The sequence below is a fragment of the Elephas maximus genome, chromosome 25, assembly GCF_024166365.1.
Source record: "Elephas maximus indicus isolate mEleMax1 chromosome 25, mEleMax1 primary haplotype, whole genome shotgun sequence".
Lineage (NCBI taxonomy): Eukaryota > Metazoa > Chordata > Mammalia > Proboscidea > Elephantidae > Elephas > Elephas maximus.
In genome coordinates this window covers 35,896,689-35,924,310 of record NC_064843.1, presented here as the reverse complement: position 1 = coordinate 35,924,310, position 27,622 = coordinate 35,896,689, and the positions used below count along the sequence as shown (strand labels likewise).

Sequence of the window (27,622 nt, the reverse complement as noted above, 5' to 3'; positions counted from 1 at the left end):
TCTACATTTCTTCTACTTAGCTGCGAGATAAGTGCCCTTGTGCCAGTTTTGTTACTTACCTTCTACATTTCTTCTACTTAGCTGCGAGATAAGTGCCCTTGTGCCAGTTTTGTTACTTACTGTTTGTTTTTTTTTTTAAACAAAGAATTAGCATAGTGCACTTACAAAAATCCCTGGGAGAGGGGGGAGTGGTTGACAAGAAAACATAGATGGCAAGTGCATTATTTGCGTAAAAACACAGTAGTTGTTGTGTATCCTGGTGGAAGTTCCTTATCTTTTGTTGGCTCAATAACAGTTTGCAGAACAGCACTCTGAGTAGCACTGTCCAATGCTGGGCAGTATTCTTGGGCATAGCACACAAGCATGGTCACTGATGTGTTATAAGTGTGTTTTTAATGTTTTAGGTTATGCAGAAATCCTTGGTGGATCGTTATTTAAATATTTAAGAGTGTTACAGTGATTTGGGGGGAAATTAGAGGCTTTGAATAGGCATTATTATTTTTCTTATTTAAAATGATAGAATATAAGTTCCCTCATCTGAAAATTAGTGATTCGCAATATTTCCAGGGACAAATTTTGTTCCTGATGCATTTTGGTATTTTATTTAGAGATGTTCAAGTGCTAAAACCATAAAGGAAAGCAAGAAAGTAGTTATCACAGAGGTCAGGAGAGTGGTTTCCTCGGCGGGGGGAGGGGGCGGGGGGCGGGCGTGTGGATTATAGAAAGTGCAGAGGGAGTTCCTTCTAGTCATCTCTTGACTGTCTTCTGGACAGGAGTGCTAGTCTTGCTAGCGTCACTGGTCACCTCTTGGGAATTCTGGAAGGGTTGATGGGTGTTTACTTTAGAACTTGTTATTAAATTATAAATTAACTTTTTATGAACTTGTAGCCATTTAATATTTTTCAATTAAAGTTTAAAAAAAAAAAAAAACTGACTCAGCCATTAGTATTTCCCAGTTTTTCTTGGTATTAAGAGCCATCCTGGGTGTTTATTTCTCATGAACATTCCAGGCCCTTCCCTGGAAGTTCTGATTCAGGGATCCATGAATCTGAATAGTTATGTTTAATGAATCCCATAATCAGGAAAATTTAGGAAACTGCCTATATTTAAGCCCACAGTAGACACGCCTATCTATAGTAACAGGACTTCTATACTATTTTTGGTGGCATGCATTAGCTAGCAGTCAAGGGTGACCAGACTCTAAAGGTAAACCTCTAATAGCTAAGGTGGGGACTTAAAGAAACAGAAACAAAAGTTAGCAACAGCTCTTTAGGGAAAAGTACAAAAAAATGCATCATTATTGTTCCTGGAAGGGAAAAACAATCCATCCAATTCATATATCCAGATAATATGAGCTTCAAAGAGAATGCACAGGAAAAACAGAAAATGAAAAGCTATCAGAATTATTTTAAAAATTATCCAGAACTGATGCTGGTGAGGAGTGAGCTTCGTGAATCAGGTGGCCGCTTGAGACTATGTTGGCATCTCCTGTCTGGAGGGGAGATGAAAGGGTAGAGGGGTTTAGAAGCTGGCGGAATGGACACGAAAAGAGAGAGTGGAGGGAGGGAGCAGGCTCTCTCATTAGGGGGAGAGCAATTGGGAGTATGTAGCAAGGTGTATATAAGTTTTTGTGTGAGAGACTGACTTGATTCATAAACTTTCATTAAAGCACAATAAAAGTTAAAAAAAAAAAAAGTTATCCAGAACTGAGTAACGGTGTTCCAGATTGAAACAGCCCACCGAGGAACAATACAGTGGAAGAAACAGGCTTATCAGTTAGCATCATTGAAAGAAGACGGCGGAGCAGCAGTACTCTCAAATTCTGAAGGAAATTTATTTTTATTTATTTATTTTTTAGTTAACTACCTTTTATTCATTATTATTCGCTATTGTTAAATGAAGAGCACTTTAATAGAGCTTTAACAAAAGATACTGAAACCTCAGATACAGCTTGGCAAAATTTTTGTTGTTGTTATGATGCAATAAGCAAGTAATTGGTAACACTGTATGCATTTAAATTTTTATTGTGCATTAAGTGCAAGTTTACAAATCAAGTCAGTCTCTCATACAAAACCTTGTATACACCTTGCTATATACTCCTATGATGGCATAGTAGTTAAGTGCCACGGCTGCGAACCGAAGGATCGGCAGTTCAAATCCACCAGGTGCTCCTTGGAAACTCTATGGGGCAGTTCTACTCTGTCCTGTAGGGTTGCTATGAGTCAGAACCGACTCGACGGCACTGGGTTTGGTTTTGGTATATACTCCTAGTTGCTCTCCCCCTAATGAGACAGTACACTCCTTCCTTCCATTCTCTCTTTTTGTGTCCGTTCGGCCAGCTTCTGACCCCCTCCGCCCTCCCATCTCCCCTCCAGACAGGAGCTGCCCACATAGTCCCCTGTGTCTGCTTGATCCAGGAAGCTCACTCTTCACCACTATCATTTTGAACCTCATTGTCCAGTCCAATCCCTGTCTGAAGAGTTGGCTTTGGGAATGGTTCCTGTATTGGGCTAACAGGAGGTCTGGGGACCATGACCTCCAGGGTCCTTCTAGTCTCAGTCAGACCATTAAGTCTGGTCTTTTTACGAGAATTTAAGGTCTGCATCCCACTGTTCTCCTGCTCCTTCAGGGATTCTCTGTTGTGTTCCCTGTCATGGCAGTCATTGGTTATAGCCGGGCACCATCTAGTTCTTCTGGTCTCAGGAGGAAATTTATTTTTAATCTAGAGTTTTATACCCCACTAAAACATTAAGTGCTAGGTTAATGACTTAAAATTTTTCAAAAATGCACCTCCTGTGTATCCTTTATCATGATGTCTACTGGAGAACGCATGGAAGTAAATAGAGAGAAAATTGATGAGACAGGAGCCGACATGAGAAAGAGAGGAAGGGAATGAAGGAGAGTCCCAAGGCAACAGTGATAGCAAGCCTAGAGAGCAGCTAGTTCACAATGGAGTAGCCCAGATGGCTGTCAGAGATTTCTTCAAGAAAATGAAATTTAGAAAAAATATATATACAGAAGGAAAATTTGAGATTAAATTAGAAATAATTACACCAGAAACTTAGCACATGAGTAAACACAGCAGTTATTAACTTAAGAACAAACAAAAATTTGTTCTGGAAGATAAAAAGATTCCTAGAATATAAACTAAGTGATTAGCATTTAGTTAAGAGTAACGTAAATGTTGACTATTGATTTAACTGAATTAAGAGTATATGTCTGTTGGGAGGATGGAAAGGGAAGGAATGTGTGTGGCGGGTAGGAGGGCTAAAAGAGAATGAAATTCTTTCCTACCTTAACACCAAGTCAGTAGATAATGCCCGCAACTAAAAAATTGAGATGTAGCAATACCGAAGGAACCAGCTAAAATCGAAAGTGATTGCCTCTGGAGTGAGGAAACAAGAGTGGGGTTCTGCTGGTTTTCTGACAAGCCATATAGACCTCTGGGACTCTTTAGACTGTCTGCTCACCTACCTTGATTGAAAAAAAAAAGTACATCTCTTTCATGAATCTAATTGAAGAGAAAGCCACTATAGTGAAGTAAACCTGAAAGCAAACTTTCGTATGAAATTTCTTGTGAAAATAGTTCATTCTGTTAAACATGCAAGCATTCTCACTAAACTGATCAAAATATATTTCAGACTAGCACTGTTCCTACAATTGAACTTTTAGTAATAATAATAAAATTAAATTACTTTTTTTATCATTTTTAATAAAAAATCCCAGTTTTGAGAAACGCAAAATACATGCTTGACCATTGCTACAATTGAAAGACGTATATGACCTGCAGAGAAATGATGCTTCTAAGTAGTGTGGTTTGCAAGGCCTTAACTTAATTCTGTGTTCTAAGCTAGGCCTTTTTCTGTAGGTTTTTCAATCCTGAACGTCCATTAGAATATACCTGGGGACCTCTGGAAGAATCTTGATGCCCTGGCCCCACATACAGAAATTCTGATTTAATTGGTCTGAAATGGAACCTGGGCTCCCAAAGTTGAGAACCATTACTTTATGTACATTATCATTTAATTCTCAGAACAACCTCATGAGGCTGTCTTTTTTTTTAAAATAGTAAAACTGCATAACTCATTGTGGAAACCACAGAAACATAAATAGTCCATAATCCTGAACAATTTTGAAATGTCGCTGAAAATACTGCAATTTTATGTTATTTCCTAAGCATGTTCTCATATCATTAAAGATTTCATAAGCAAAATTTTAATGGCTATATGATATTCTACCGTCTAAATAGACTCTTAATTTCCTTCGGCCATTCCAGTGTTGGACACTTAAGTTTTTGGTTGTTTTCAGTGAGTAATGCACTGTTTAAAATCTTTGTATGTAAGACTTTGTCAAACATCTTGCATTTTTGCTTTAGGATATATTCTGAGCCATTTTGATCATGGAAATAGGGATTTTTGTTCATTTGATCTTGGTTTGTTTATTTATTTATTTATTGTGCTCTAAGTGAAAGTTTACAGTTCAAGTCAGTTTCTCATACAAAGACTTATACACATTGTTATACGACCCTGGTTGCTCTCCCTGCAATGTTTTCTCTCCACCCTGTATTTCCCATGTCCATTCAACCAGCTCCATTTCCCCTCTGCCTTCTCATCTCATCTCCAGACAGGAGCTGCCCACATAGTCTCATGTGTCTACTTGAGCTAAGACTCACACTCCTCACCAGTATCATTTTATGTTTTATAGTCCAGTCTAACCTTTGTCTGAAGGGAAATGGGAATGGTTTTAGTTTGGGGCTAACAGAGAGTCTGGGGGCTGTGACCTCTGGGGTCCCTCCAGTCTCAGTCAGACCATTAAGTCTGGTCCTTTTACTAGAATTTGAGTTCTTCATCCTACTTTTCTCCTGCTGCATCAGGGACTCTCTGTTGTGTTCCCTGTCAGGGCAATCATTGGTGGTAGCTAGACACCATCTAGTTCTTCTGGTCTCAGGCTGATGGAGTCTATGATTTATGTGGCCCTTTCTTTCTCCTGGGCTCATATTTTCCTTTTCTCCAGGTAGTTTGAGACCAATTGATGCATCTTAGATGGCCTCTTGCTAACTTTTAAGACCCCAGACGCCACTCGCCAAAGTGGGATGCTGAACATTTTCTTAATACATTTTGTTATGCCAACTGATCTAGATATCCCCTAAAACCATGGTCCCCAGACCCATGCCCCTGCTACTCTGTCTCTCGAAGTGTTTGGTTGTGTTCAGGAAACTTCTTAGCTTTTGGATTAGTCCACTTGTGCTGAATTCCCCTGTATTGTGTGTTGTCCTTCCCTTCACCTAAAATAATTCTTATCTGCTATCTAATTAGTGAATACCCCTCTAACTCCCTCCCGACCCTTGTAACCATCACAGAATGTTTCTTCTGTGTTTAAACCTTTTCTTGAGTTCTTATAACAGTGGTCTTACACAATGTTTGTCCTTTTGCGACTAATTTCTCTTAGCATAATGCCTTCCAGATTCCTCCGTGTTATGTTTCACAGATTCGTTGTTGTTCTTTATTGTTGCGTAGTATTCCATTGTGTGAATATACCATAATTTGTTTATCCATTCATTTGCTGATGGACACCTTGGTTGTTTCCATCTTTTTGCTCTTGTGAACAGTGCTGCAGTGAACATGGGTGTGCATATATCTATTCATGTGAAGGATCTTATTCTCTAGGATATATTCCAAGGAGCGGGATTGCTAGATCATATCGTAGTTCTATTTCTAGCTTTCTAAGGAAGCACCAAATCGATTTCCAAAGTGTTTGTACCATTTTACATTCCCACCAGCAGTGTGTAAGTGTTCTGATTTTGGTTTGTTTTGATGGCTAGAAAGCTAATATTTATGGGGTCAAAGCTGTCATTTTCCTTTATGGTTTGTTTTTTGACCTTGATTCCCACCCCAAGGCACAATAAATTTGCACCTATATTATATTTAAGTTTTGTATATTCTGGGCACTAGCAGTCTAATTTCTCCAAACAGTTTAAATTGTCCTACCATCAGTTAATGATAACCACTTTATTGCAGACATAATTACCATATACTAAATTCTGTTAAATACTTTGGTCTGTTTCCTTCATTACTCTTTTTAACCATATTAGTTTCTATCACTTCTAATAATAATAGCTTACTTAGGCACTTACTATGTTCCAGCCAGTGCTAAGCCCTTTACATGTGAGAAATAGGAAGTACTGTTCTTTTATAGATGGCAAAACTGAGGCTTAAATAAGTTAAGAACTTGGCCAAATTGGTCATACAACTCAAAAGTTAGGATTCGAAGTACAACATCCTGATTCTGGAACCAGCACACACTCTTAGCAATTATACTATACTGCTTCCAATATGATATCAAACTTTTAATTATTATGGCTTTTAATATCTGGTAATATTAGGTTTTAATATCAGGTAATACTAGACCTGCTTCATTTTCTTGAGTATTTAATTTGTTCTCTAAGTTTTGTTTTTTTTTTTTTAATTATTTTGTAGAAAAGGTCAAACAGTACAGAAACATAAACTAAATTATGAGAATCTTGCACCCCCCCCCCATACACACTTCTTCTGTCTTGCTCCCCTGGGCTCACTTATTAGTGTATCTTCTTATGCAATTTCCCTATGTACATATTTAAAGGTGTTTTTCCAATTTTTTGTTCTGAAATCGTTTAAGCACAATGAATACTCATGTACTTGTCACCTAATTTTTTTAAGACTTGCCACATTTGCTTTCTCAATGGGTGAGTGTGTCAGTATAAAAAAAAAGGTATATGTATATGTAGGTAAATAAATAAATAAAAATAAAATAAATATGTATATGTAGGTAAATAAAAATTAAATTAAAAAATGTATATGTATATGTAGGTAAATAGGTATAATTTCCCCCAAACCATCATGATCAAACCCACTGCCTTCGAGTCAATTCTGACTCGTACTGACACTATGAGCAGAATTGCTCCATAGGGTTTCCAGGGCTGTAAATCTTTGCAAAAGCAGACTGCCATATCTTTCTCCTGCAGAGCTGCTGGTGGGCTGAAACCACCGACCTTTCAGTTAGCAGCCAAGCTCTTTTAACCACTGTGCCACCAGGACTCCAACCATCATGACACTCATCCTTAAATCCTTCAGCCAGTTTCTCCTAATAACTAGGATATTCTCCTACATAACCACATGACCACAATTCTATTAGTACACTCAAGAAATATCATATTGCTAACTAACATATAGTTCATGTTCAGTTTCCCCAGTTGTCCCCATGTGTTTTTTTATTTGTAACAGCTTTTTTGCAGATATAATTTACCTATTTAAACAATCCATTCAGTGGTATTTAGTATATTCATAAAATTATGTAGCTATCACCACAATCAATTTTAGAATATTTTCATTACCCTAAAAGGAAACCCCAGACCCTTTAGCAGCCATCCTACATTTTTTTTTCACAACACTCACACACACACACACGCACACACAGACACACCAGCCCCCTAGGCAACCATTAATCTACTTTCTGTCTATGTATTTGTCTGTTCTGAAATGGAATCGTACAATATGCGGTCTTTTGTGATCGGTTTCTGTCACTTGGCATGATATTTTCAAAGGTTCATCCATGTTGTAGTATGTATCAGCTATTGCTGAATAGTAGTCGCTAGGTGGCACAAATGGTTACGTGCTTGCCTAATCAAAAGGTTGGCAGTTTGAACCCACCCTGAAGTGCCTTGGAAGAAAGGCCGGGCTACCTGCTTCCAAAAGGTCACAGCTTGAAAACCCCATGGAGCAGTTCTACTCTGCCCACGTGCGGTTGCCATGAGTCAGAGTGAACCCAACAGCAGTTGGTGTTATGGATGTGCCAAATTTTATTTATCAATTTATCAGCTGGTGGATATTTGACTTGTTTCCACTTTTTGGCTATTATGAATAATGTTATTATGAACATCCATGTACAAGCTTTTGTGTAGACATAATGCTTTTTTCAGGGCTTCAAATTGTTTCTGCCCAGTTCATTCATGGCCAAGAATGTGAAACCCGAACAGAACCAAATTTTTTAAATGTGGGTGAAGTGGAACGGGGAGAATTATGGCTTGAAGCCTTGCTAGAAACTGTTTGAACTGAACAAGGGCAGTGTGCACGTTGCATAGCAACCCAATCTCTCGATGGCAGAGTCAGAAACAGTAGTGCCCTGCTCAGAGATGGAGGCCCACTGCTCTACTTTGAATGTGTGTTGCTGTCCACAGTCTTGGCATTAATCCAGTCTCCCACATCAGGCTCCTGAAAGAGCTCACTACACCTCTTTGGAGTCGCCCATTCCAGGGCTTCAACCCATAATTTTTCCCGTTCCACTTATTGTTCCACTTCACCCAATTTTTAAAAATTTAAGTCTGTTCTGATTTTGCCTGTCAACCACGACTGAACAAGCTTGAAGCCCTGGTTTTCATTTCTCTTGGGTATATATCTAGGAGTAGAATTGCCAGGTCAGATGATAACTCTGTTTTTAACCTTTTGAGGAACTGGTAGACTTTTCTAAAACGGCTGCACCATTTTACATTCCCACCAGCAGTGTATGAGGGTACCCGTTTCTTCATATCCTACCAACGCTTAGTTATTATCTGTCTTTTTGATTATAGCTATCTTAGTGGGTCACTATGAATCAGAATCGATTCCACTGCAATGGGTTTTTTGTTTTTTTTTTTTCACTTTACTGGGTATGAAGTGGTACCTCATTGTAGTTTTGATTTACACTTCCCTGATAGCTGATGATGTCGAGCATCTTTTCATGTGCTTATTGATCATTTACTGTGTATCTGTTTTAGAGCTATGTCTTTTCAGACCCTTTGCCTATTTATATATTGTGGTATTTGTCTTTTTATTTTCAGCTTTATGCATTCTGAATAGTAAACCCTTATCAGATAAATTATCTGTAAATAGTTTCTCCCCTTCTGTGGATTGTCTTCACTTCCTTGATCATATCCTTTGAAGCACAAAAATTTTTAATATTGATTATGTCTAATTTATCTGTTTTTTCTTTTGTCACTTATGTTTTTGGTGTTATATCTAAGAAACCATTGGCTGATCGAAGGTCATGAAGATTTTTGCCTAGTTTTTTTTCTAAGAGTTTAATAATTTTAGCTCTTACATCTAGGTCTTTGATCCATTTTATATATGATGTGAGGTAGGGATCCAGTTTCATTCTTTTGCATGTGGATATCCAGTTACTCTAGCATCATTTGTTAAAAAGACTATTCTTTCCCACATTGAATTTTCTTGGCAGGTTTATCACTCATAATGTTTTTATAGTTTTCTTTCTTGCCAATCTAGGATCCAGTCAAGGATCATGCATTTCATTTAGTTATGTCTTTTTATGTCTTTAGCAGTTGTGTCCTACTTTATTTGTTTGTCATATCATTGATATTTTTGAAGAGTCAAGGGTAGTTGTTTTGTATTAAAGAGAATTTTTAAATATAGTTTAACGTAAACAGTATTATTCTGCAGCATGTCTGGTAACTTGGTTTTTTCACTCAACAATGCATAATGGATATATCAGTTCACGTTCATCTGGGGCTTGACATTTTGATGCTTGTTTCTTGCCTTGAAATCATCTTTTTCCACTGAGGAAAGAGACACCATGATAGGCTACTGTCTTATTCAGAATAGGCTTTAGGACTCAAGGTTCAAAAAGGATCAGCCTTCTCTTCTCACCACCCTCGATGAGCATTTTTGATACATACCACTTGTAAGAAGGATGGCACCTCTCTAGAAGACAGAAAATTGACAAACTCCGATCCACCAGGAACCGGACAATACTGTGTCACTGGCTAAGGCACAGAATTTTCATTCAACATATGGCATAATTTTGTCCTTTCGAGTATCTCCCTGTCTCCAAACTGGGGTGTTTACTTAAGAGTAGGCAAAGAAGAGAGGCTTTTTTTCCTTGGTATGATCTGAATCAGTTAACCTGAAATCCTGTACTCTCCTTCTTAAGACCTGGGGTTTACTGATCTCAACCACTGCAATGAGAAAAATGGCTGAAATCTTTGATGGACTGTCCAATTATACATCCAGGCCTTCCTTACAGCCCAATTCCAAGTTTATTAGCTATGCTGCTAGGTATTCACTCTAGTACTTGACTCTTAGGATCTCATCCAAGTTTGGAAGTTTTGCTTCATTAAGACACCAAATCTTAAGTCTTGCTGGATGTGGGCACTGGGTTAGTCTCCCAGAAGACAACAACTTTGACTTCCCACACTTGAGTGTTAAAAAGTGAAGATGTCTCTTTGAGGACTGAGGTACATCTGACTCAAGCCATGGTATTTTTAATCACCTCATATGCATGTGAAAGCTCGACAATTAATAAGGAAAACTGAAGAAGAATTGATGCCTTTTAATTGTGGTGTTGCCAAAGAGTATTGAATGTACCATAGACTGCCAGAAGAGCGAGCAAATCTATCTTGGAAGAAGTACAGCCAGAATGCGCCTTAGAAACAAGGATGGTGAGACTTCGTCTCATGTACTTTGGACTTGTTATGAGGAGGAGACCAGTCCCTGGAGAAGGACATCATGCTTGGTAGACTGTGTGCAAAAGAGAGGAAGACCTTCAATGAGATGGATTGGCACAGTGGCTACAACAGTGGGCTCAAACATAGCAACGATTGTGAGGGTGGTGCACAACTGAGCAGTGTCTCATTTTGTTGTACATAGAGTTGCTAGGAGTCGAAACCAACTCAACAGCACCTAACAACAACATGTCTTAACACTCAGACAGATTTACTGAACCATATTCAGTAAGGTTCCCAGTATTAGCAGCATAGAAGCCAATTGCTCTTTGTTTTCAGAGATCACAAATTGATGGTAAAATGTGTATTTTGTTTGGCATTCATAGTTTTTCTTTTTTAACTTGTTATTTAACGCATACAAATTGAAACATTCTGGGGAAAAACATCCAAATTTTCAACTTTTCTTGTAAAATCTAAAAAATCTGGCAACTTAGTTCTAGACTGCCAGTTCATCTCAGTCCCCCCATTTGTGACCCGTTTATTTGTGTTTGGCTATGGTCCCTGAGACTTTAATCTTCTTAGCAAATGAATTGAAAATCCTAACGTCTGTCTCTTTCAGGGTTAAAAATATAAAAACAGTTATTCTGACTTCCAGAAATACCATGAGAATGTCCCTAGCTTCCAGGCATGTCCTGAATAAGCTGAGAAGGCCCTGTGGGGTCAAGTACATCTCACCTTTTACTTCTGTCAGAGAAATATAATGCTGAGTACATGACAGATAACACAGGCTATGATCAAGGGCATATTGATGACTGACTGAAGTGAAGTGACTTCTTGGTCTGCCAAGGCTTCCCCACCTCTGCCATGAGTCAGCAGGTCACTAGATATGATGGCTTATGTATGCAGTCAGATTCTTTTCAAAAATTATTACTCTGCACAGGGCCCCTTTTGTGGTGATGAAAATGTTCCGGAACTAAATAGTGTTGATGGTTACACAACATGTGAATATTCTGAATTGTCACTTAATTGTACAATTTAAAAATGGTCAAAATGGTAAATTTTGTATGTAGTTTACCACAATTTTTAAAAAGCCTAAAAATAATTACCCTGGCACTGACATTAAATTATATTAATTAGTTTTCATAATCTTTTTAGCAATAGAACCATTTCTTATAAAATAGCACATAAAATCTCAGTAAACATAGATGGTAAGTCACTTCCTGCTCCTGTGCCCTTCTCAGCAACTCCCCGAGGAGCCTTTTAGGGTAAATTCTGAAATGGACTGTTCCAGATCAAAGTATTTTCTTCTCTACGTGCTTTTTTTTTTTTCTTAGTTTATTTTATAAGGATTTTAAGACACTTGGAACTTCAGTGTTGCCAAGAAACATAGCTACAGAGCACTTGCCAGAGACCTGTGCATGATAGAGACAGTTAAATTGAACACAGACCCACATACACATAAATATCTGCATGTAGTTATATTCATATATTTATATTTTGGGAAGTACCTTAGAAATATGTGCATGTTTGTAGGAAAAGAATTAGGACGTATAAATAAGTAAAAAGAAGAAAATGAAGACAACTTTAAGTACTCTGAAATACTGCTAATATTTGATGCATATGTGTATTTTTTTAAGCTAATAATTATACTATTTTATAAATTGATTTTATCATTTGTCAGAATATTTTTGGCACTAAATGAACATAAATGTTTGCATCTAAGTGATGAATGAGAGATCTAATAAAAATTGTTTCATGAAAATAAAGCATGCTGATTATAGACAGGTTCTGACCCTGTTCTGTTTCTCTCTCTTGCAGATTGCCAGCGAGAGTTCAACAGTAGGCCGGGAACAGGATATGTACCTGTGGAGTTTTGGAAAAAAACTGGTATGTATCTGTTTGCTGGTAAGTTGTGTGTACTCTCTAATTTGTGTGTGCATGGAACACAGATTGGGGGCAAAGGTTGGTAATGGGTCGTTTATATATATATATATATATATATATATATATATATATATATATATATATATATACATATATATATATACACACATATATATATAATTTTTTTATATATATAAATGTATTATTTATAGATAACAAAGGCATTTGGACATTTTTCAGGTTGCCTTCTCATATCCTAAAAACAGCATCTTTATAGTACTGTTTTTGTATACTACATATATATATATATATGCCTTTGTGTGATCCAGTAGAATGATGTGAAAGGGACTTAGATATGTATATAACCTGTGTCTGGGCTTATAACTTCTTTCTCTTTACCAGCTAGCATCTGCATACACCATGTTTACTAAGTTAACACATTTGGTAAATTCTGCTCTTTGGAACAGCTCTTTAATCCCTCTGCTCTTCCTTTAACCTTTACTGTTCCTAGCTTAGTCAAGGCTGTACTGGGTGGGCCTGATTTTCTACCAGAATAAAGGAGGGTGGAGACTTGCTGTTCTGGCAAAATGAAAGAATAAGCTAACCTTAAACCCCTAATATCACCCTTATCCAGTTATTAGCTTTCTTTTCCTTCTTGACTCCCCTTCCCAATGACATCATTTTAGTCCAATACGGTTTTTTGTTTTCTTCCTAAGATAAAACTTGCTTCTATAAAGAATTAATGCCTGTTATTCATAAAGACTCTTTCAAGCACATCAAGATCATAATAAACAAATGGGCAAAAGATATGAACATAGAAAGTATATGCTATGGAAATATAAATGCCAAACATATTGCAAAATGTTTTTCTTCATTGGTAATCGGGAAAGTTCAAGATAAGCAACCCTGATAAGTTAGCCCCCAGAGTCTTTAACACTCGATTTACTGATGCAATTTTACAAGACCCTGTTGGTGATAAATCATCAAAAGTTCATATACAAAATGGTTAAGTGTTACCAATATCCAATGAGTTTATGCAAATTCTTCAAATTGTTCCTCACCTTTCATGCTTTTGAATCCTTCCTTTCAAAAGCAAGTGATTCAAACTTAAACACACAGATTGTTAAAGGGGTAGTGGTATAAAGATACTGTTTTAGGATATAAGAGGGCAACCTGAAAAATGTCCAAATAGCCATGAATGACTATGTTAATTTATGGTGTGATATCACAACAAAAGTTTTTTTTTTTTTTTTCATTAAAATTAATTTGGAAAAATCCCTGGAGTGTGAAATGGGAGAATATGTATTATATTACCAAGAAGTGGAATAAAATTGGGAAATGAAGATAGAAATTGTCGAGGCACATAGAACACAAGCCCTTAATAACCAGCATCAGACAATTACTATCAGGAAAGTTTTGAAGTTGGCAGCCCCTCCTCTAGCCTCAAGGAGGGAAAGTCGTGGAACTGTAGTGACAGGGAATCCCGGAGGAGTGTGTTTGCAGTGCAGGTTCCTGAGCTTACCCCTAGAGATTCTGGTTCAATAGATGTGCGGCACCAGAGCCTGCATTTTTAATGACTTCTACAGGTGGTTCTGATATGGATTAGCTGGGAACTGTTCTGTGTTCTCAACTTCTCCGTTCACATACATGCAAAGGAGGAAAACTCCTGCCCGTCACCGTCCAGTAAAATCCTCAAGGCAAACTGTTCGGGGGAGGGGGAATGTTGCCCTTAGGAACTGTTTCCTCCCATTTACATTTGTCATGAAAAGAGTGAGGGGAGTGAAAGTTTTGCTTCCTTCAGGGTAAGCCTGTTCTTTGATGTCTCAATGATTATATTAAGACTGGTTGTAGGATTCTGTATCTTCTCACCTTGGAAACCAGTACGGGCCAAGGTTTGTCGAGGCCACTCACTTCTCTTTGGTAAGAAGGGTCTAGTGACTTTACTTGGGAGGTATCTTTGGGAACTTTGTTGGGCAGCTAGGTTTGAGCCCTTGCTCTGCTACAGTGCCAACAAGTAAGTTACCCAAAGTATGATTTTCAGTTGATTTATCCTTAAACTGAGAGAGAAGATAAAATGTACCTCAGAGGGAGATTCGAATCAAAACTACCATTTTACACTCAGTAGGATGGCTGTCATAAAAAAAAAAAAAAGAAGAAATGACAAGTGTCGTTGAGGATATAGAGAAATTGAAACCCCCATCCATTGCTGGTGGGAATGTAAAATACTGAAGCCATTGTCTGAAACAGTTTGGCAGTTCCTCAGAAAGTTAAATATAGAATTAGCATACGATCCAGCAAATTTCTCTCCTACGTAATACCCAAAAGAATTGAAAGCAGGGACTCAAACAGATACTTATACACCAATGTTCATTGTAGCATTGTTCACAGTAGCCCTCCTATGTTCCACTTAAAAAAAAAACTTGCTACTGCTTAAATTGAGGTCCTCTACAAGAAATAGACCCCTGTAAGAACGTCCCATTTTCTGCAGGGAGAAAAAAAGCCCAACTCCTTAGCATAGCATGCAAGACTTCCCACAAACCCCTTTCCACCGATCCTTCCACTGGGAACACACATTCTTGATCCTTCCCTGACCCTAGTAAAGCGGATCACTTTCCCCCGTGGAATTCTCGTCTCTTACATATCATGGTATCTAAGCCACCTATATACGTGGTCACTAATAGTTATGTCAGTATGGACTACATCTTTGTCACCTGTGTGTCCCCATCTCCATCTACGTACCCAACAAATGATTGCATGAATGGACATCCAGCCAGTGTTCAAATCAAAATGAATGCATACATCATGTGTTCATCCCTGTGTATTTTCACTTATCTTGTTCTCAGCTCTGTCCCTTCATAGGAATGATGTAGGATGGGAGGAAGATAATTTCTCGACCAGTTGATCATACTGTCACTTTCTTCTAGAAGAAGCTGTGAATAAGGTGAAAATTCAGGCCATGTCTGAAGTACAGAAGGCCGTCGCTGAGGCAGAGCAAAAAGCCTTTGAAGTGATTGCAACAGAGAGAGCGCGGATGGAGCAAACCATAGCGGACGTCAAACGGCAGGCTGCAGAAGACGCCTTCCTCGTCATAAATGAGCAAGAAGAGTCAACGGAGGTCAGACTCTAGTAGGCCGTGGTGCCTGGGCTTGGGGCAGCTGGAGTGACCAGGCCCACTGCTCACCTCTCAAGGGTTGGGCAGTAAGACACAGTCCACTCTTGAACTAGATGAGTATTATTTTTACCCGGTACCAAAGTTTTGTTTCTTACTCTAGGGCTTTTTTTTTTTTTAATAGTATTGTTTTTTTGGGCAAAAGATTACATAGCCAATTAGGTTCCCATTTGACAATTTCTACACAGATTGTTTAGTGGCATTTTTTACAATGGATCAACATTCTCTCTGATTGCATTCTGGTTTCTGGGTCTCTTGCACACCAAAGTAGTAAGTTGTTATCTTAAATTCTTCTCATTAATTAGTTTAAATTTTAAAAAATCGTCCTAAAGACAGACTTTGTGTAATAGCATGATAGTAAGGACCAACACCGACTGAGTGGGCCTACTGTGTGCCAGCCACCGAGCAAACTGTGTATAATATCTTTTTGGTCTTCACAGTGACCCTCTGAGATAGGTACTGCTGATCCCTAATTTACAGACGAGGAAACTCTTCCTTAGGGACTGTAACTGACATAAACCCGCAGTGCTGAGGTCAGGGTAAGGAGCAAGGAAATGCACAGTCCTATATAGAGCATTTCGGAAACCCTGGTGGCAGTTCAGATCCGCCAGGCGCTCCTTGGAAACTCTATGGGGCATATGTACTCTGTCCTATAAGGTCACTATGAGTCGAAATCGACTTTATGGCAACGGGTTTGGTTTTTTGTTGTTTTATATATGCTAACCAACAGGTCGGCAGTTCACATCTGCCAGGTGCTCCTTGGAAACTCTATGGGGCAGTTCTGCTCTGTCCTATAGGGTCACTATGAGTCGGAATCAACTCAACAGCAGTGGTGGTATATATATATATATATATGTATATAAAACATTTATAAATAAGATTGTGAACTGAACTGACAGATCAGGTGAACCTTCCAACTGATTAGAGCCCTGGGTCCAGGACATAGTGATGCTTCTATAAAGGACGCTCATATACCACAATGAGTATAAAAATGAGAGAATTGAAAAGAAAAAAAGTGTATAGAAAGGCATAACAGGTCAGCCGTCCTTCTGAATTCAATGAAATTTTCCTGTAATTTTCAATTTGAGTCATTTCCAGCTTTTAGATAAACTTTAAGTCCTGAAGCAAATCTCTTTGTCTAAGTAGGTAGATCCCACCTACAGGCTGAGAGATTAGCTGTCTTTGGGACATTTCCTTGAAGTTAAAGAACTGTAATTTTTTTTTTTTTCCTCATTAAACAAGCAACAAATTTTATTTTCTTATATCAAAATGATCCATCTCTGTATAGCAATGCCAAGCATGGCAATCTGAAGGTGAAAATGCCTAAATATCGGCTGGCCATCGCAGGAGAAGTGGTAAAATTCCTTTTTGTAGCGCTCCAACAAAGACAGAATGAACTGTGAGAAAATCATTCCTTTAGCCTCTCGCCATTCCCTTCTCCCCTCCTACTTGAGAATTGTATTTGAGCAGCAGTGTATCTGTGTGATTTTAAACAAAGCACAAAGTGGCTGCAGGTGAGGAGCACATTCACACCCGTGCCCCCAAACTCACTTCCCAGAGGGGAGGGCTGGCGAGGGCTAGGCTTTGGGTGAGTTTGCACTTAGACCAGAAGGGCAATTTTCATCCAGAAAATTCTGTTTGAAGTCTTAGCAGGTATTCCTGGAGTTTCTCGTTCATCTTGGAGAGGTGGTTTGGTATAGGGGAAGGAGCCCTCACCCTGGCATTGTGCCCTCAGGAGTCAGTTTTTTTCTCCGTGCAGTGGGTGTAGCTGGTCTCATCGTTATTATGAAGATAAAACTAGACCGTGGTGGTGGAAGAGCTTTGAAACTTCACTGCACTGTGCAGATAGAAAGGATTCTGTTATTATGTTGTTAATTAGTGTGTAAGCTCCTTCTCAGTCAGACCCATGCATCTCCCCTGTAATGCCTGATGGTGTAGGGATGAAGTGAGAGGTCCCCTGATCCCCACCACAGGATTCTTCTATTCCCAGCCTGGATTTCCAGGCAAACAATGGTTACTAGTTGCTTATGAAATGGGGAGTCATTTCTCCTTTGGGCCAGCTTTGCAGTAAGATCAGGGAGGCCTGGAGTGGGCCCCAGGGATTTTGAAAAGCTCCAGGTAATTCTGATTCATTCAGTCCCGGGCCACACTGTGAATGCTGTTGGCCTAAACTGATGGCCCATGCTTGACAAAGGAAATTCTGGAATCACATTTCTGACTTCCCTGGCCAATAACTCAGAAGGTTTGTAACTGTCCCCGTTAACTACAGAGGACTGTTCAGCCAAATCTGTCGCTCCAGCTTTGAGGAATGCTGATTTGAAGGGTGACTGCAACAATAAGGTTTTTGTCTTATGTCTTGGCAGAAAGCCTCATAGTTGAATCCTGGAAAAGCCACAGAGAAAGAGAACGTAAAACTGCCCTTTTCACTCCTGGTTGCTTCGACACTAACCACATTGTTCTTGCATTTCTACAATCCTGACCCTGTGGGAGACTATTTATTTTTGCTTTATTGCATCTCATAAATCATGAAATAATGCTTTTTTAAAAAACAATAGCAGCTAAGGTGAAAGTAGCAGTTGTTTAATGCTCTGACCTGGTCCTGAGATGCTCTTGCAGACTTTACAGAGGGAGTGGGGCCCTCCCGTTCAGTTGGCGGCAGCCCGATTGCCCTGCGTTTCCACTGCCCCCGTGTAGGCAACCATGAGTTCTCCCCCGCAAGCAGCGATGTTCTGCCAAAGCATTGTTTGCAGTCAGCCTGTCAGACCCCAGAGTATGAAATTCTCTGGAGGGCAGTTTGCTTCAGGATCTATAAATGTAGCCTAAGAATCCGTCTGTTCACTCTTTGGTCCTCATGCAGGTGCTGGCAAGTTTCAGCAGTCCCTAAAGGGTATTTCCTCAGAATCCTGTTGCATTAGAAGGGAATCTGCAGTCTTTTTAATGCTCTTTGAAATGAAATTTGTACATTGGGTATAATGGAGTCAGGGGGTTTGGGCCCCCCACTCTGCATAGCCACTTAATCATTTTAAAACCTTTGGTAAGTCCCTGCCCCTTAGGCCTTCAGTTTTCCCACTTGTACGATACCAGAGGTCGGCTAGGTGGCCCCAAGGGCCTGTCAGTACTTGTTGTCTTTTGTTTTATACTTGGGAACAAGTGTCCTGGTTTCAGTCGGGGATGGTTTCCTTCTTCCCCGACTAGACTAAGCCAGCCCTGCTGACTGGCTTCTGCCGTTCTAGAGTGGTGGGCGGGCAGCAGGCCAGCTGCTGAGGTCCTTTCTGACACCCAGGAAAGCCTTCCTCTTGGCCTGACGCCTCAGAAACCTTGGCGGCTGCCTTCTCTACAATACTGTTCCTCCCTTCTAGTTGATTGGGGAAAATGTAAAGTTGTCTACTCAATTTGACTGTTTCTACTGCGTCTTTCATGGCTGCTACTTCCCGCGCTACCCAAGCTCACTTGGTTCGTATCTTCTACAGTAGAATTAGTGCACTCCCAACTGGCGCTCTGTACAAGTAGTAAGAAAACTCCCTGACCTAGGCCGCAGGGGCCCTGGATTCTGAGGTATTGCAGGTGGCTCTTGTTCACAACCAGAAAAATATTTCCATGATCCCCTGTCCACCTGTGATTAGCCACATCCTTACGAGGAAAACGGGCGTAGAAGACAAAGGGATAGTAGCACAGCTACCCCCACTCCTAGCCGTCCATGCTGGCTCCCTGGCAGGCGAGTTTTTTGAAAGATCGGCTATTGCCCTCTGCACCTTTAAAAGTCTCTGTTAAAAGGTCAGGTGTTGTCAGTAAAAACGATGAAGATCTTTTCATTGGGAGGAGCAAGGGAGAACATGATTCCCTGTAAACACATGTGGATGTGTGGTCTTAGAATAGAGAGGCACACAGACCCTTGAACAGAGTTTAGTTTGGTCACTGAGGATTAGAATAGGAGTACAAAAAATGAGTCTGTGCCTTAAACAGGAGACGGGGATTGCCACCTACCTGTGCTGGTGTCACGCGAGGTATTTTCTCATGCATCCCCTCATCTCACTGTCCCCGTCATCCCGCGAGCAGGTAACTTTCCTGAATTACAGATGAGGGGAACTCAGAAAGGGCGTGTATTCCTCCAGCTGAATAGATGACAGTAGAGGTGGCGCTCAGCCACAGGCATGTGCAGCTCAAAGCCCGTGCTCTACCCATCCCACCCTCATTCTGCTAGTGGTGACAGGTCTGCCCCTCATGATCCAAGCAACCACTAATTGATGCCTGTGTCTTGCAGAACTGCTGGAACTGTGGCCGCAAAGCCAGCGAGACGTGCAGCGGCTGCAATATCGCACGATACTGTGGCTCTTTCTGTCAGCACAAGGACTGGGAGCGGCACCACCGCCTCTGTGGCCAGAACCTGCACGGCCATAGTCCTCACACCCAAAGCCGGCCACTGCTTCCTGGAGGGAGGGGCGCCTCAGCCAGGTCAGCCGACTGCAGTGTGCCAAGCCCAGCCCTGGACAAGACTTCTGCGACCACCTCACGCTCCTCAACTCCTGCCTCTGTGACAGCCATCGACACCAATGGGCTCTGAGCCCCAGACTCCAGTTAATCCTGATGACCACTCAGCTAGACAAAGCATTTGTTGAACCACAGGTGGGGGGTGGCTGTTTGAACCAGCACAAGTAGCTGTTGGGTCATCAACAAGAAATGAACTAGAGGCAGGAAAAGTGTAAGCCTCTCTGGGCACTTGTCCCAGTTCCCCGTCAGCTGTCTGTATCCTCGGGGGAACCGTAGTGCCATTCTCTCTCCGCACAGGCAGCGGGCTTGAGCCACCTGCCCCGTGGCATTCCTGGTTTGTTCCTCTCCCAGCTGAAGCTGACATAGCCAGCTCCTTTTCAGTGTAGACCACCAACCAGCTCCTTTTCCTGCCTCCTTGAAGCAGCAGACTCTGATGTGCCCAGCCAGGCTGGAGGCAGCTCGTCCCATGCACCATTTCCTGCTCCATCCATTGTCCTCATATGGCCCGGAGGCTGACAGCAGGCCGTGGAGGGGGCACCCCGCAACAGGAAAGGGCCCGCTCTCACCCTGAATTCCTTCCTTGAGCCCCCTCTCTGCCCTCAGCAGATGACACTGATTGGCTTCACAGGGACTCTGGCAGGCAAAAAGCGTTCAGGACTCCCTCCTCGGCCCTGCTGTTCAGACTTAGGAGTCTCAGAAACAACGGGAAAGAAGTCAGCATTTCATTAAAATCACCTTTAGTAAGAAAAAATAGACTTCCACCAAGTATCACGGATCATTTTGGACAAGACCTTCCAGCCCGGCTGGCTAGTTTGAGACCTATTTTGTTGTTGTTGTTTTTCCCTCTCATTTGACTTTGCTTGTGCAGAAAATCATTTCCAGCGCATGGATTGGTCTGGAAGAGAATAAGACTCAGTTGTGGATATCCTGTTTTCTCTGAGCATGTTGGCCAAACGAGTATAATCAGATTATTGAATGGATCATCTATTGGAAATACAGACCCTTTTGTCAGCGCTTGACTGCACAGTCGTCTCGTTCTGTGTCCTTTTATTTCTCCAATGGCGCATGTCAGGATCACTGTGGATCTTCTCATGGCCTCTGTTTGGCGCCTCTTGAGCTACAGTGGTCCCACAGGATGTGATGTGGTGTATTGGTAGGACTTGCGCCACCCATCAAGGCCTAATCACATCTGAGCAACCCTCCTGGACCCAAAAGAGTTCTTTAGACCTCATAGCTTTGTGTTGGGCATACTATGTCCATCTAACAGCCGACCACAGGTTACTGTTAGACATACAATCTCAGTCTCCCTTCTCTTGTCTAATACCTTCCCTCTTTTGGCTGAGAAGTTTTGCGAAATCTGATAACCATTTTGGGAGAGTCTGACCAATCTGTCATCAGGGAGTTTTCCCGCTGCGTAACTGGCTCTCCTTGTGCCCAAGTGTGACATTGCCTAGCCCTTTGTAAAATGCTGGGAACTCCCATACATTTTTCCCTGCCAGTTCAGGTTTTGTTGGGAACCCAAGGACCTTGACCCTCTTTCTACCTTTGAGCCTCCCGCACACATGCCTATATTTACTTAAGAAACAGGGTGTCTCTTGATCACCTTGAAGCAGTCGTGGAGCCTGTAAATCAGTTAGAGCGAGAAGGTGTCTCATGGTGTGCACGGGTCTGTCCTTGGCTCACTGTGCTTTCATTGGTAACACCAGTTGGCTGAACACCTAGGCAGGTTTTTTAAATCTCCAGTGGCCATAAGACTAGCCAGGGTGGCTCAGGTTTTTAATGGTTGTAATAAAGAGTCAAAATCAACAAAATAATATTTACCAGGGCTTAATGTCAATTTCCACAGTTAAGGTTTGAGTTTAGTGTGTGGGTCCTGGCCTACTTTTGTGGGCTCTGGTTCCAATGACTGTTTGGTTTTCAGAGTCTTTGAAGGACTCTGCATTGCTTGTGTGCCTCCCCAGAAGCCAATGGGAAAACCTGGGTATATTACACACTGTAGTTGAATTCTCAGACCTTCTGCTGTGTTAATTCTGGTCATTTTCACATGGGGGTTGCTATTCAGATTTAAAGAATCCCTTTCACTAACTCTGTCCTTTAGGAAGTCGTCCCCCAGCTCTCTGGGAGGTGTGAGGAGCATGGCCTGAGTGGCCAGGGGCATGCTTGAGGAGCCGAGTAAGTCCAGGTTCCCCACTTGGTTCCCAGCCTCTGCTGATAACCACCTCAGCTACCAGGCTGGAACTGGAAGTTCAGGCCCCTCACTCATCTACAGTTAGATTTATTACTGTTAGTATATTCAGGCTCTTTAGAGGACTAGGCTTGGCAGTTTATTTGGGAGGACAAAAAAGTCAAAGAGGGGCTTAGGGTCGTGGTGTTACTGAAAGTACTGTCAGGTCGATCACAGGCTCTTCGATAATATCCTAAAAATCAGCGTGTCTAGTGGATGAGGCAGGTGATAGGATATCATGGCCCTCTGCCAAATAAAGAATGGTTACAGGAACCAGGCAAGACCAAAAAAGGGGGGGGGGGGAGTTGCGATTGAGTTGATCCTGACTCATGGTGACTCCATGTCTTTCAGAGTAGAACTGTGCTCCATAGGGTTTTCAATGGCTTTCAGTAGTAGGTTGCCAGGCCTTTTTGCCGAGACACCTGGGTGGATTCAAACCACCAGCCTTTTGGTTAATAGCCAAGTTCTTAACCATCTTTGCCACCCAGGAACTCAGACCAAAGGGCGACCAAAATGGGACCTATCCTTACATGTTCTGAGAGATGTTTGAGGGCAGGGTCATCATGACTTTGGTGGTCCTTTGGGTCTCCCCACTGGCCAACACCATGTCTGAGTCCATCCAATGAGGGAAAGTGACTCTCAAGAAGAAGCAGTTTAAGCACTTCTGCTCAGGAGGAGGTAGCCCCCCTCGTGAGAGGGGAGCACTCCACCTTGAGAGGGGTCCCTGCAGCTCCAGGAGTGGAGCTCTAGCAGATCTCAGGCATGGTCCTGCAACCTGAGATCACAGATGGGTGGTTCTTCTTTAGGACAGTGCTGAGTCATGAATGTCTCCGATGGTCCCTGGGTGCAATGGTTGAAGACTGGAAGGGTCCATGGCTGGGCAGACTGCTGCCCTCTGCAGGGTGGATATCCTTTGCCCATCTGGGCTGGTTGCTCCTCACTTCTGGTTGTCAACTGAGCATCTTCAGATTCTAGACAAAAAATCGTCACTTGGCTTTGTACAGCCTTATCTCAAAGCCGACTTATCTCCTGGCTCTATGAAGTGCTTGCAAAGGGTGTAGACATTGTTCTGGGTAGCACCAGAAGATAGCTCAGTAAGTGGGTTTGAAGTTTCAACAACACAGTTGGAATTCTTTTGTGGTAGTTCTCCAGAATGGAGGAGACTGAAAACTAGAAGGGATTATGGATTGAATAAATCTTTTTTAAACAGAACACACCTTGGAGGCTTTCTTCAGAACTGCACTAGAACCAAGGTTTCCAGGCTCCCAGGTCAGTAGACTAAGCCAACTTTCTTACAGATTTTAGGCTACTTACGAAGAACTGGGTGGTGGCATGTTTGAACCAAATGTAAGAAAATCCTGAGGCGCCTAGACTGTTCCAGCATGAGCCAGATGCAAGCTGTCAGAGGAGTCCTACCCGGGCTGGGGTGGAGTGCTGGGCAGGCTGCTGAGTAGGGAGGGCCCTTCCAGCTCTGAGTGTCTGGTTCTTGTGAAACCAAAACGTTGACTATCTGCCCACGTGCATTAACCTGCTCATTCCAAAGACGGTGGTGCAGGTGACCTCTTCCCCACCAGCCAGGAGAAGGTTGAGAGGCCTGAGGGATTTATGCAGCCCCCTTCCCTCTCCACAACCCCAGAGATGGAGCGCCCCCTGCAGGCCCCATCTGCTCAGGCCTACAACTGCCCAGTGTACGCTCTTGATGCTTATACCAAATAGGGCATGCGCGCTGGCATCTGTCAGGGACAGCCAGTCCCTGCTCGGAGTCGGCAGAGAGAAGCAGCAATAAGCATTAGGTGAATGGCTGAAAGGGCTGTTTGTCCTAAGAGGCCTTCGGTCCACTTTTGCAGCTTTCCAAGTTTGTGATGAGGCTACAGAGGGTCCGTCCATCAAAGAAAGTCCAGAACGTAAATGAACAGAAACCTAAGCCTCCGAGCGTGGTTTTTAAAGGGGACGATGAATGTGAAGCCGCAGGACGCGTTAGAGTCTGGTTTTGTGCTTTTGTCATTTTACTCCGATAGGAACTTTTGTTACTTAGCTCTGTGCATAAATTATTTAATGTGCTGTATAAATGAACCGAAACTGTTAAATATGTACTTAGTTTGTTCTACTTAAAGTAGTCAATAAAAAGGCTATATTCCTTTTCTGACTTGAGCTGGAATGGGACTTGGGAGGGAAGGAGGGCGCACCATGAGGTAGGCGTCCTGCTGGTGGGCTTCTGTGTCCTGCTCCGCCTTCCTCCCCGACCTCCTGGGGGCCTCTAAGCAGTCCTTATGGCCTAACCAGCATCCAGGAGAATGAAAGCAGGCCGTGTTGCTTGGGAGATGGTTCTAGACGTTGGAACCCCACAGGGCCTGGAGCTGGGCCTCTGGGGGCTGGCTGTAGCTGCCCTGTTAAGGGCGGTATGCCCACTGGGCGGCAAGCAGAAGGGCCCAGCCCTGCCCAGCTGACTGCTTGTGCCTGTGACTTTGCCCATCCATGGTCTGGCGAGGCCTGATGGACCCACAGTCAAGTGCAGCACTCCCAGTTTTTCATTTTTTTTCACCTTAACTGATTTTTTAGAAGTGGTCTTTTAATAAAGAAAATACAACCACGGAAAGTTTGAAAAATAGAGTAGTGTGGGTTTTTTTTTAATAACTCATGTATTTCCTTCCAAAATTTTAACAAAAAATGTTAACATAGCTGGACCTTTTTACACTGGGGTTGCTAGTTGCCATTGAGTCTGTTTTAACTCATGGTGGCCCCATGTGTGCAGAGAACTGCCTCAGGGATTTCAAGGCAATGACCTTTCCAAAGCAGACCGTTAGGCCTGTCTTCCCAGGTGTCTCTGGGTGGGTTCTAAGCCAACCTTCCAGCTCCTAGTTGAGTGCCTAACGGCTTGCGCCACCAGGGACTCTTACACTGACATTAAATCGTAAATATTTTCACTGTTGACTTCACATTTATATGCTTAATGGTTGCATAATTTAATTGAGGCCACAATTTTCTTAACCCTCCACCTCCTGTGGAGCAATTGGATGGCTTCCAAGTTTTCACGGTTGTCGGACATACCTAATGTCCATCTTCCTTTACGTGATTTATCTCCTTAGGATACATCTCCCAAAGTAGAATTTCTAGTACTGAGCATAGTGTGGACCCTTGAAGCGCGTGTTCACATTGCTTTCCTGAAAGCCCACCATCTTCATGTGCCTCCAGCAGCCTCTGGGTAGCATTTGCTAGGGCTCTGACCAGCTGTGGCATGATGCTGAGATTGGTGCAGGCACACCTACACACATCTGTGTAGAGAGCCTCACATTGTCCATCCAGTTTACAAGCCAGTGAACTGAGGCCTCGCTTCCCAAGGCCCTGGTCCCGGACTCACTCCTGGCACCTGAATGACCATCCCTGGCCTCTGCCCTAGACATAGGTCTCCTGAGCTCCCTTGGCCAAGAGGCTGCTGGCACCACCAGCTTCACAGACCTCCAGAAGGAACAGGGTGGGGTTGGTTACTAGACTGGGGGCAGGGAGAAGGGCTGGGCCAAGTCAGCAAAGTGCAACCCACCTTAGCTTGGGAGAAAACATGCCAGAGACTAAGGTGACAATAAAATGCTATGTTGGTGTCACAGAAAATTGCTATAGAAATGGTAGACCGAAAAACTTTCCATGACCACAAAACACTCAGGTGCCAGAAAAATTACTATAAATGTATAGTATTTTTAACTGCATTGGTGAGGTCACAGACGAGAAAGTATAGGAAATCCCCAAGGGCCAGAAAAATATAAAAATAAACCGAAACCACAGAGGTCGAATTCAAAAGAGGAAGCCTGTACTGACTGGGGGCAAAAGACATTCCAAGAACTTAAGAGTTTGGGGAATTCATGGGGGTTGGGGGAAACAATGGACTAGGAAGCCCCCACTTGAAACCAGGCCACTTGGCGCCTTTGGCCTCAGTGAAAAGGCAGACAGGGGAAAATTGGCCTGCCTTCAAGGGGACCTGAACAGGAAAAATCTCTGCCCCTGCTTGGGGGAGAGAATCTCCCTAGAGAATCTCCAATCTTATGTCTGCTCCCTCCTGGCCAGGGTTTAGATTTACACTACGCCAGAGGCCAAGAATCCCACAGGCTGGAGAAATTAAGATGATCCTAGATTTGCGGTACCTCCTGGTGTCTGGCAGAAGCAAAAATACAAATCCTCTGGAGAAAAAGTAGCCTTAATGAAGGACCTTCAGGATCCCCATATATTACATATCAACTGTCAAAATAAATTAGTAAACATCCAAGGAAATGAGCCACCATGAGCAAGAGTCAGCAGGAGGAGACTCAGACTTCAGATCCTGAAATTATGAGATGCAGAATATAAAGTAGCTACATGAAACCTCTAAACATGGTGCTGAAAAAATGAGCAAAGACTAAAAATGACTAGGCAAACTTCTAAAAATAGAATTCTGGAAATGACACTGAGTACTCAGTGGACTGTTAACGCAGATTAGATGGATCTGGAGAGAAAATGAGCGATGTATTACTATGTATTACTATTGTGCAGCATAGTCAAGAAGACAGAAAAGATGAGAGGCATTCTTTCTGGAGGGGAGAGCCCTTTTCATATTTTCCAAGGATGGAGGCAAGGAGCCTATTGATTGATTTTGTGTCTCAGTTTACAGGGAAATAGTTGTTCTGGCATGATATAATCTCAAAATGGGCCAACATGTGTTGACCTGAACTCCTCCTGCCCATCTGTGCTTGTTTTGGACTGCTGATATTTCAGGATTGCTCTGCCCTATATAGGGTCTTTGTGAGTGAGAATCGACTGGAAGGCAACTGGTGATCTCCTCAGTCTTCCTCCAGGTTGGGGAAATTCGCAACACCTACTTCCTTGGCCCCAGGATGGCCTCACTGGCTGGGGCCGGGCGCCCTCTTGTGGACAGAGCCGGTTCTGCTCCTTCCGCCGCCTCCACCTACAAGCTAGACTCCTATCCAAGGTACACACCCTAGCTACTTCTGCCTTCATCTCTGCACCAACTTTTTCTAAGGCTGCCCTCCTGCACCATGAACTCAGCTAACATTCCTTTGGAGGCCCACACCAGACCCACCTTCACCTCGAGTTGTGCTCCCATGGCTCTTCCTTGTCATCCCCTCTGCCATCCAGCTGGCCCCAGGGCTTGGCATCACTCCTTTGTTATAGCTGCCACTGCTGCCTCCAGCCCTGGTTTCTCCTGCCAAGAGCATGCCGTCTCCCCCAGCCCTGTTCACACTTGATGACAAGTTGCTGTCAGTGCCAGGGAGCAGATCCCCTGGGTGGTGCAAATGGTTAAGCACTTGATTACTAGCTGAAAGACTGGAGGTTTGAACCCACTCAGAAACACTTTGGAAGACGGGCCTGGTGATCTCCTTTGGAAAGGTCACAGCCTTGAAAA

At 42.4% G+C, this 27,622-nt stretch overlaps 1 protein-coding gene across 2 annotated transcripts in view; it reads left to right on the top strand.

The window, feature by feature from the left end:
- The window catches only part of CBFA2T2 (CBFA2/RUNX1 partner transcriptional co-repressor 2), a 169,813-nt gene extending 145,455 nt beyond the window's left edge, over positions 1 to 24,358 (top strand). The window contains exons 9-11 of one of the 2 annotated variants that reach the window (XM_049870138.1): positions 12,287 to 12,355; positions 15,280 to 15,467; positions 19,783 to 24,358. In XM_049870138.1, coding sequence (XP_049726095.1) covers positions 12,287 to 12,355; positions 15,280 to 15,467; positions 19,783 to 20,082 — 557 coding nt within the window. In that variant the 3' untranslated portion in view covers positions 20,083 to 24,358. Of the gene's footprint in view, positions 1 to 12,286; positions 12,356 to 15,276; positions 15,468 to 19,782 lie in introns of both variants that reach the window. The other variant, XM_049870137.1, reaches the window with a different exon arrangement.
- Positions 24,359 to 27,622: the final 3,264 nt, after the last annotated feature.